This window comes from Sceloporus occidentalis, unplaced genomic scaffold, assembly GCF_023333645.1.
Source record: "Sceloporus occidentalis isolate IW3139 unplaced genomic scaffold, rSceOcc1.0.p SCAF_1, whole genome shotgun sequence".
NCBI classification, from domain to species: Eukaryota; Metazoa; Chordata; class Lepidosauria; order Squamata; family Phrynosomatidae; genus Sceloporus; species Sceloporus occidentalis.
In genome coordinates, this window is record NW_028316981.1 from 169,755,147 (window position 1) to 169,765,234 (window position 10,088).

At 43.3% G+C, this 10,088-nt stretch overlaps 1 protein-coding gene across 3 annotated transcripts; it reads left to right on the plus strand.

The window, feature by feature from the left end:
* The first annotated feature begins 376 nt into the window (after positions 1-376).
* Positions 377-7,337, plus strand: SLC61A1 (solute carrier family 61 member 1). 3 transcript variants are annotated; one of them, XM_089509123.1, is made up of 3 exons: positions 377-476; positions 3,249-3,369; positions 5,461-7,337. In XM_089509123.1, exon 3 carries the CDS (start codon positions 5,510-5,512, stop codon positions 6,866-6,868), a length of 1,359 nt encoding a protein of 452 aa, XP_089365249.1. In that variant the 5' UTR covers positions 377-476; positions 3,249-3,369; positions 5,461-5,509; the 3' UTR covers positions 6,869-7,337. The 3 variants fall into 3 exon arrangements, with proteins under 3 accessions (XP_089365249.1, XP_089365267.1, XP_089365258.1); XM_089509132.1 differs by having other exon boundaries at positions 416-438; XM_089509141.1 differs by lacking the exon at positions 3,249-3,369.
* Positions 7,338-10,088: the final 2,751 nt, after the last annotated feature.

Consider the following 10,088-nt stretch of genomic DNA (forward strand, 5'->3'; position numbering starts at 1 on the left):
TTGATGCTGTGTGTAGGAAGACAAGTAGGAGGAGTCGAGTTGGGAGACATACTGGATCTCAAGGGCAATAGTTTTAATATTAATATTAAAATAGATTGCTATGTTTTAAATACATTTTATTTTATTGCTTTGGCTGCCTCCTCTTGTTGCATTTTGGGATTTGCAGTTTTAAAGGAGATGCGTTTAGAATGCTCAGCCAGAGAGGCCTCAGGCCTCGCTGAACTACGAAACCCAGAATGCAACGGGAAGGAGGCAGGCAGCCAGAGCGGTCATAGTGAGCGCTTGTGTCTGTCAGAGCCCCGGCGTGCGTCACGTGACGGCGGCAGAAGGAGGGAACCTCGGCGTCACGTGACGGGCGGCATGGTGGCGTTCCTCTCTCAGGCTGGGAAACCTAGCCAGGCGGAACCGGAAGCGAGGCGGCAGTGCTGGATGTGGAGCGTGAGTGGGAGGAGGGCAGAGAGAGTGGTCCTGAGAAGGTTGGTCCCGAGAGGAGAGGAGAGGATGGGCTGCAGAAGCGGGAGGGAGGCGGCGGCGGCGGCGGCGGCGGCGGCGGCGGCCAGGGAGGGCTGTGCCTGGGTTTAGGGAGCTCTTGCGAAAGCACACTCAGGGTTGTGTCTGTGTGTCTTCCCTTGTTGACTTATGCCTTCTTGTTGCGTGCCTTCCTGACTTAGGCTGACCCTAAGGCAAGCCTATCATGGGGGTTTCTTGGCACGTTTCTTCAGAGAGGGTTTTGCCTTTGCCTTCCTCTGAGGCTGAGAGAGTGTGACTTATTGCCCAAGGTCTCCCAGTGGGTTCCCATGGCTGAGCAAGGAACCCAACCCTGGTCTCTCCAGAGACTAGTGCAGCAGACACCCAGGCCTCATGATTCCACAGGGTTTTCTTATGTGGCAAGGACTCCCCAGAGGTGGCTTTTGCCCCAGTTCCTTCCTCTGAGATGTGGCCTACATCCAAGAACTAACCAGGGCTGGTCGGATTCAGAGATATAGAGTCGGCATGGAGAGAGGTCTTGTAGCACCTTTGAGACCCACTGAAAGAAAGACGTCAGTCTGCTTACTCAGATGCATTTGGTATTACTACTATTATAGCAAGTACATTCTATACTATACTTAGTTGGCAGCATGAGCTTTTGTAGACCTCAGTCTACTTCCTCAGGTGCATTTGGATATAATAATAATGTAGAGAGATCTTGTAGCACCTTTGAGACTCACTGAAAGAAAGAAGTTGGCATCCTGAGCTTTAGTAGACTCAAGTCTACTTTCTCAGATGCATTTGGTTGAGGAAGTAGACTTAAGTCTAGGGAGGATCATGCTGCCAACTCCTGTCTTTCAGTTAGTCTCAAAGGTGCGACAAGGTCTCTTTACATACTAAGCAGGGCTGACATTGTTTAGCTTTCAGGTTTAGACAGGATCTGGGCTGTTTTAGGGCATTTAGGCTGGCTTAGATGTGTGTGAGGGAATGTGCCTTCAAGTCCCCTTAAGGCACCTCCTTGAATTTCGTAGGGTTTTCTCAGGCAAGGAATACTCAAGTGGTTCTACCAGTTCCTGCCTCTGAAATACAGCGTGCAGCGCCTGTTATTTGTTAATAATAATAATAAATAATAATAATAAAAAAACTTTATTTATATACCGCCTTTCCTGTAGATCAAAGCGGTTTACAATACAACAGTTATGTGACACATGTCACAGTACAAGACAGTAAAAATTACGTTAATTACAAATCACACTTTCATATAGATTGCATAAATAACATTGTTGGCGGTCTCCCATCCAAGTACTAACCAGGGTTGACTCTGCTTAGCTTCTGTGATCAGACAGGATCTAGTACCTTTGGGCTATTTAGTTCTCAAGAAAGTTTACTCCCAAGTGAAGGGTGTCTACAGGATCATGCTATTACTTGGTAGTCTCCCATCCCAAATTCTAACCAGGGCTGATCCTGCTTAACTTCTAATATCCATTGTGCCTTTAGGGTATTTAAGTCAAAGTCAATTTAGCAGTGTGTGAGAGAGAGTGGCAACCTCATGAATTTAACAGGGTTTTCTTACGCAAGAAATCCTCAGGGGTGCTATTGCCACTTCCTTCCTCTGAGGTGTAGCCTACAGTGCTTGGTATTCACTGGTGGTTTCTCATCCAAGTTCTAACCAAGGCTGATGCTGCTCAGCTTCAAAGATCAGATGGGATCTGGTGCCTTTTAGGGTATTTCAGGTTCTAGCTTGGTAGAAACCGGGCGCAGCCAAATGAGTTTTTAGGGCAAGGGTGAGGGAGCTGAGGGGACAGAGTCTTTGAGAAATGGGGCACAGAGGTGGAAAGGACATACTGGGTTCCTGGATATTGTTAGTCATAACCAAAGTAGAGCGACTCAGTGGGATTTACTTACATGTTGGTTTACTATGCAGCAACTGTTTTAATGAGTCTATATGGGAGTAACCAGCTGGTCACAATAGGAAAATGCCTTTGTCTCCTCCACCTTCTTAAAATTCATATAAATTAGGTGACTGTTCCTGTTTTAAAATTGAAGTGAAGCAAAAATACGATCTGTTCAAAGCCAACAGATTTGACACTAACATATGTTTCAGCACTTATCTCCTAATGTACAGTGGGCTAGAGAGTTCATGAAGCCGATAAACAGTTTAATGTAACTTTAAAACCTGGATATAATAGGTATTGGATCTGTAAAGATATCATTTTTGGATGTCAGTGATAACTGATTATGACTTTGAAATGTGAATGGTGTTGAACAACAGGATTGTATGTGGGAATAATATTTCCAATCCTGTTCTTAACTCTGAGTTTAAACAGCCCTTGCTGGTTTTCCTTATAAAAACTTGTATATTATTAAGCTGGTTTGTTGACTAGGTAAGGGGTCTGACTCAGGTGCATGTAAGAGCCAAACACTGAGCGTTCAGGTTGTAAAGAGGGTTGTGTGGAAATGTAATTCAGGATTAGTGCAATATCACGTTGACTGTGTGAATTTTTGTTAATGGCTTCTTCTTCCTGGGTTTTGAGACATGCTAACTGTAGGCTCAGAAAGTGTCCTAAAGAGAGATTGCTGTCCAGAAAAATATTGCTATTGATTCCCCCCAAGCTGGTGGTGGAAGAAGCGGGGCTAGTTCAACTTGTAGATCTTGTTTTTCACTGCTCATGTGATAAGGCAGCATAAGAAGCATTTAAACCTAACATCCTCTAGTAACCTCTAGATCACACAACATTTCTCCACAATAACCTTGACTTTTCTTTTCTGCTTCTTTCCAGATTTTCTCTCAGATTTCCAAGAGAGCCAGGGTGGTGTAGAGATGTGAGTTTTGGACTAAGATTCTGGGACACCACGGTTCAAATCCCTACCCAGCAAAGGAAACCCACTGGGTAACCTTAGGCAAGTTTTACACTCTCAACCTTAGGGGAAAGCAGTGACAAACCTCCGAACAAATCTTGCCAAGAAAACTCCATGATAAGTTCACCTTAGGGCCATCATAAGTCAGAAATTACTTGAAGGCATGCAACAAAAACAACATAGCCTGGGCTAAATTGTCACAGTGGTCAATTTTACACAGCAGTTTAACATCCGCACAATTGAAAAGATTCCTATACATTTGATTCTCCTGAAACGTCACCTTGCAGCCTCCAAAAGACAGATGTTGTATTTCAAGAAGTACAGCACATTTCATTAGGCCTTACTGTGGTTGTACTGATAGAAACACTGATTGGGGAGAAGGGAGTGAATGTTTTTCTATCTGACATTAGAGTGTGTTGTATGAATGAAGTTGGATGGCCTGAAAAATCTTAGGCCTGTTACAGACTGCCAAAATAAAGCTGCTTTGGGTCTCTTTGGAGGTATGCTATTTAAATGATGCATGGGTCTTAAGAGTCCGGAGGTCGCGCCAAAGCCACACTCCATTCCTAAGCACTGGAGTGCAGCTTTGGTGCAGCTTCCGGATTCTTAGGATGCATGCATCATTTAAACAGCATACCTCCAAAGAGACCTGAAGCAGCTTTATTTTGGCAGTCTGTAACAGGCCTTAGTTTTCCTGATGAAGGAAAGGCCTTTAAATTAATGAGAAGAAATAAATTAAAATTAATAAAAATTATATTCTTGCCTCAAGAAGAAGAGCCCTCCCTCCGTCCCAACTGTCATCATCAGACCTGGGAGGGAGTGAAACAGACAGGCCCAATTCCATTAGGCCTAACTGTGAATTTCTGTAACTCACATCACTCTTATTTTATTTTATTTTATTTTATTCTCTATATTTTTATTGCTGTAACCTGTGATTGGGTGGGCATTATTATTATTATTATTATTATTATTATTATTATTATTATTATCTTAAATGTTTTTACAGTCTGCTTATTCTACAGCAATCTGTAAAAACATTTCAGAAAACTTTCCTTTATCATCATGAACACTAGTCTGCTCCAGGAAGGTTAAGATGGAAAGTAAATGTACTGTAAATGGCTACAGGAGAATACCAGATGATAGTAAGCAATGCAATGAAAGCAGTTACCCAATGTTTTGCTCTGTGGAGCAAAGGAAGAGGACTATCACACTTAAAAACCTTTCAAGATGACACTGAAGGTAAAATATCCTTTTAAATGAACCCATGTATGTTAACTAGCTGGTGGTAGTAGTTGAGTGGCTTTTTAAAACTGGTATTATATGTCCATACATACTGTTAATCACTTGTAAAAATAAGGACTGCCAAAGGTTATCCACTCCAGCCTTCTCTTTCTAAGCACAACCAGCCAGGTCCCTATGAGAAGCTCATAAACAGAGCTTTAGAAAAGAAGAGAATATAGAATAGAAGCTGTTATACAGAGTTAGAACTTTTATCCATTTAGGCCAATACTATCAACTCTGGTTGCAACCCTTTAGGGTTTCAAGCACTTTCCACCTTTGTTTAGGGACACCAGATTGAATGTGGGACCTTCTGCATGCTAAGTGTGTACTCTCTCATTAAGTTATGCCTTCAGCACTTGGTGCTCAGAGCTTTATTGTTTTGTATAAGAGGTTCTGCTTAGCAGTTGCAGGTAAATGATAGCTTTCACAACTGCTTATTATAAACATAAATATTTATTTCTGCATGTAGCTGTTCTGATATATACATACTATTTAGGGTGGCTAAGAACAATTAAAATAAAATAAAAAGTATAATAAAACAACTCACTACAAATGCAGCATAAATATGTAGAACACCATGCTGTTAAAGAAGAGTGATTCTGCTCATTCCCAATTTTTAAAATATTTCCTTTCTAGATGTGGTTCTTTATTTTTGCAGGTAATCAGGCAGAAAGCCTGTAATAAACAATTATTGAATGTGGATAGGTTCTTATTTTCAGAATTGGGGTGTCTATATGAGGGTAACAAAAGCAAGCATGCACAAGCCATTAAGTGGCCAGGGGAAAACCTTGGGGGGGAGTGCATGACATTTGGGAAAGTCTACTCTATGTCTCACATACTCATCTCTTTCAGGTACGTTGGGAGTTGATCTCAGGAGATGCGCATGATGATTTGAAGCACCATGCTGATTGCTGCCTATGTCGCTTTTGCTTTCCTCCTGGTGATATGCATCAGCTTAGAGTTTTCTGCCTGCCGCTCCAAGCTCACTGGCAGGTCTTGCTCCAACCCAGCCTTCTTGCGGTTCCAGCTAGACTATTACCAGGTCTACTTCTTGGCTCTTGCAGCTGATTGGTTACAAGGGCCATATCTTTACAAACTCTACCAGCACTATCACTTCTTGGAAGCCCAGATTGCCATCATCTATGTCTGTGGCTTTGCCTCAAGTGTGCTGTTTGGGCTAGTCTCCACTTCCTTGGTGGATCGCTTGGGTCGTAAGAAATCTTGCATCCTCTTCTCTTTGACCTACTCCATCTGTTGCCTCACTAAACTCTCCTGGGATTATTTTGTGCTCATTGTAGGAAGGATATTAGGTGGCCTCTCCACTGCCCTTTTGTTCTCTGCCTTTGAGGCATGGTACATGCATGAGCATGTGGAGCACCATGACTTCCCAGCCGAGTGGATCCCAGCCACCTTTTCCAAGGCAGCTTTCTGGAACAGCATCATCGCTATTGGAGCTGGAGTGGTAGCCAATGTCTTTGCCGAATGGCTAGGCTTGGGCCCTGTGGCCCCCTTCATGGTCTCCATTCCCTTCCTCATGCTGGCTGGTGTTCTGGCTATGAAGAACTGGGATGAAAATTATGGCAAGAAGAGGGCCCTGTCGAGGACTTGTACAGATGGCTTGAAGTGCCTCCTCTCTGACCGCCGTGTTCTACTCCTGGGTACCATCCAGGCCTTGTTTGAAAGTGTCATCTACATCTTCATCTTCCTCTGGACTCCTGTCCTGGATCCCTACAACCCACCTCTGGGCATTGTCTTCTCCAGTTTCATGGCAGCTAGCATGGTGGGTTCATCACTCTATCGTGTTGCAACCTCCAAGAGGTATCACCTCCAGCCCATGCACATCCTTTCCCTTTCAGTCCTGATGGTTTTCTTCTCCCTCTTTATGTTGACTTTCTCTACCAACCCTGGGCAAGAGAACCCTTCTGAATCCTTCTTGGCCTTCCTGCTCATTGAACTCTCCTGTGGGCTCTACTTCCCTTCGATGGGTTTCCTTCGGCAGAAGGTGATCCCTGAGAAGGACCAGGCAGGCGTCATGCACTGGTTCCGTGTTCCACTGAACCTGCTGGCCTGCCTGGGCCTGCTCATTCTCCATGACAGTGACTACAAGACAGGCACCAGGAACATGTTCACCATCTGCTCCGTCATGATGGTAATGGCCCTCTTGGCAGTTGTAAGCCTCTTCACTGTGGTCCGTAACAACACAGAGCTCCGGTTGCCCAGTCCATCAGGTCAGACTGAGAGCCCTTCTCCTGAGCTCTGATGGGATGTGTTGGGGAGTGATGCTCTGGCTCTATCCAGCTATCCATACACATCATAGCACTGGAACTGTATATAGTCAAGGACTCTGCAAAGAGAACCCTGCTGAGCCCTGTATGTCTTTTTGGCACAAGAATGGGGATGCAGAATAAAGACAGCCCACATCAGTTTGATTCAGTCTGTGGCAAGCATATTTTTCTTTTCTGCAACTTGGAGCTGACTGACTTTTTGAGACATCTTGACCTCTAATAGCAGAACTTGGGAAGTAGGGGGCTGCTTTCTACCACTTCATCCTGGATAGATGGTGGCAGGTAATGGGTTGAAAGGACACAGCCCTCTTTTTAAAAAAATGAACAGGAAGGTTGTTTAATTGATCATCCACTGTCAGTATTGAACTATATCACCTTGTCAGCCAAATTCTATGTTGTTGAACCTCCTGCTCTTTTACAATAAAAATATACATGTAACACTTCTCTCCTGACTCAGCATTAATTCTGGAGATGTATGATCTTGGCAAGTATGTCATTGCTGTAATATTTTGATTCTAAGATGCAAACATCAGTATGTTACTCTACTGGAATGTCAGGTGTCAGGATTTTATGACTTATATTTTAACTTTTTACAATAACGATTGGCATCTGTTTTCAAAATGGTTAACAAATCCAAGACCAAAGGGACACTTTCTTCTTTTCCTCTTCTATGCAATTCTATACAAATAGAGGGAAGGGGGAACACCTTGGAAACATGGAATCAGAAAAAACAGACATTCACCAGAATTCCCTCTAGAATATCTGATTCCAGGTACAGCAGGAATAGGGATTTGTCACCCTCCAAATATTAAACTTCACATCCTATCAGGTTTTACCAGCATAACCAGTGGTGAGGGGTGATAGGATTGTAGTTCCAGCAATATTTGGAAGACCACAAGTTGCCCACCCTCTGATTTGCATAGAAGAGGAAAGGAAGAATGTCTCCTTTTAGTGCTGGATTTGTTAATCACTTTGAATACTTGGAAAGGCAGGATAAAATGTTCTAAGTATACACTGAAACTAGAAAAGCTAGAGATACAAGGAGTTTTTAGTGAAGAGCATAAGGCACATTATCCCCTCATAGTACAACTGAGTTTATAACATAGCGTCTGCTTACAGGAACGATAGATTTGGAAGGGACCTCAAAGTTCATCTAATTGAACTCTGCTGATTCAGGAAATCCACAACTGCAACACTGAAGGTTGGGAAACTTCAGTGGGCCAGAAGAAGCTAATTTCACACTGCACTGCTCTTGGCCACACCTTCTCTAATACTGGCCTGCCACTGAAATTCTGTGTCAAACCAGGAAGACTTATGAGAATGAGGACGTATTCTGCCAGCTTCAATGACATACAGTGATTTGTTGCCAAATTTCAATGGTGTAGTTTTGGGAGGGCTGTGAAAATGCACTTTGGGATTACATGTTGCTCACACCACTATAGAATAAGACAGGTTCTTTATGCATAATGGTATTGGATCAAAGTTTTTTCTAAGCCAGAATTTTGTTTTCAACAATGGTCAGCTAACTGTTGCTGCAGAATTCCCAAGCTGAGCATAACAATGATCCCACACAATATGGTAACATCTGGGGGGGGGGGGTTACATTTTTGAGAAACAGATATAGTTTGATCTGTTAAAGATGTACCAAGAATTAATTGGGCAGTTTAACTGAGGGGGAGGGAGTTACTTATTAAAAACCATAAGTATGCTGGCCTCATTGTCCTTTCATACATAGGAGGGAAATACATTTTCCAAAATGGTGCTTGCCGTAACATAGAATCAAGGAGTTAGAAAAGACCACAAGGGCCATCCAGGCCAACCCCCCCTGCCATGCAGGAAATTAAATCAAAGAATCCCCGACAGATCGTCATCCAGCCTCTGTTTAAAGACCTCTAAGGAAGGAGACTCTACCACTTTCTGAGGGAGTTTGTTCCACTGTTGAACAGCCCTTACTGTCAGGAAGTTCCTCCTAATGTTGAGGTGGAATCTCTTTCGTGTAGCTTGCATCCATTGTTCTGGGTCCTGTTCTCTGGAGCAGCAGAAAACAAGCTTGCTCCCTCCTCAATATGACATCCCTTCAAATATTTAAACAAGGCTATCATATCACCATTTAGCTTTCTCTTCTCCAGGCTAAATATCCCCAGCTCCCTAAGTTGTTCCTCATAGGGCATGGTTTCCAGACCCTTCACAATTTTAGTCACCCTCCTTTGGACACGCTCCAGTTTCTCAACATCCTTTTTGAATTGTGGTGCCCAGAACTGGACACAGTATTCCAGGTGGGGCCTGACCAAAGCAGAAGATTCAGGCCTGTCTCTTCAAAATATGCTCCCTCACTCCAACCACAGCTTCAGAACAAAATCTGGGGTAGCTTTGTGTTTTTGCAGTAGCAGGCAGCTAAATTCTACTGCCTGTGTTGGAAGTATGTCTGTTCAGTATGTCTGTAACATGGAGAAAGCTGTGAGAGCAGTAATACTTGACAAACCTGATTGCTCAGCCTGCATTAGTGCTGGTAGCAGTTGTTCTGGAGGATTCTTAACACCCACACATCACTATCCCACGTTAGAAATAAGGCTAGCCTTGCCCTAATGCACAGTGTTATAAGAGCTCACATGTTAGGGCATGATAACATTGCATGTCTGGAGTCTATGTGGAAGGTATCTGTGCACTTGAAGTCCTGTCATCTTGCAAATGTGATCCAAGCCGTTCTGGGAGGTCAGGTTCTCTTTCATACACAATGCAGTTGCACTTTTTGGCTCTAATTGGCAACCCTATGATAGCTTCAACACCTTAGGATCGCCACAAGTCAGAAACAACTTGAAGGCATGTCTCAGCTATTCCACTACCCCAGAAGAAGCTCTAGGCCACCTCTGTGACATCATAAGGACCCACTCCCATATGATTTCACAAGAACCTGATTGTGTGACATCACAGACTTAACACCTGGACTTAGGTTTTGGCCCTGAAATCTCAGGATAGGGATACAGCTGACTTGGTGACCATAGCCCCATAATTGTATACTGTATCTTCATGATTTGGAGACTACATGCTTAGAGGCCTACAATAACCATGTAAAGTTGTCTTTGTGCATAGTCATTAATGGATGGTAATCCTAAATGGCATGTGTGTGTGCGCACACATGCAGACACACAAAACTAAAATTTAAAGTTTTACTGCAGCACAATAACAAAAACCATT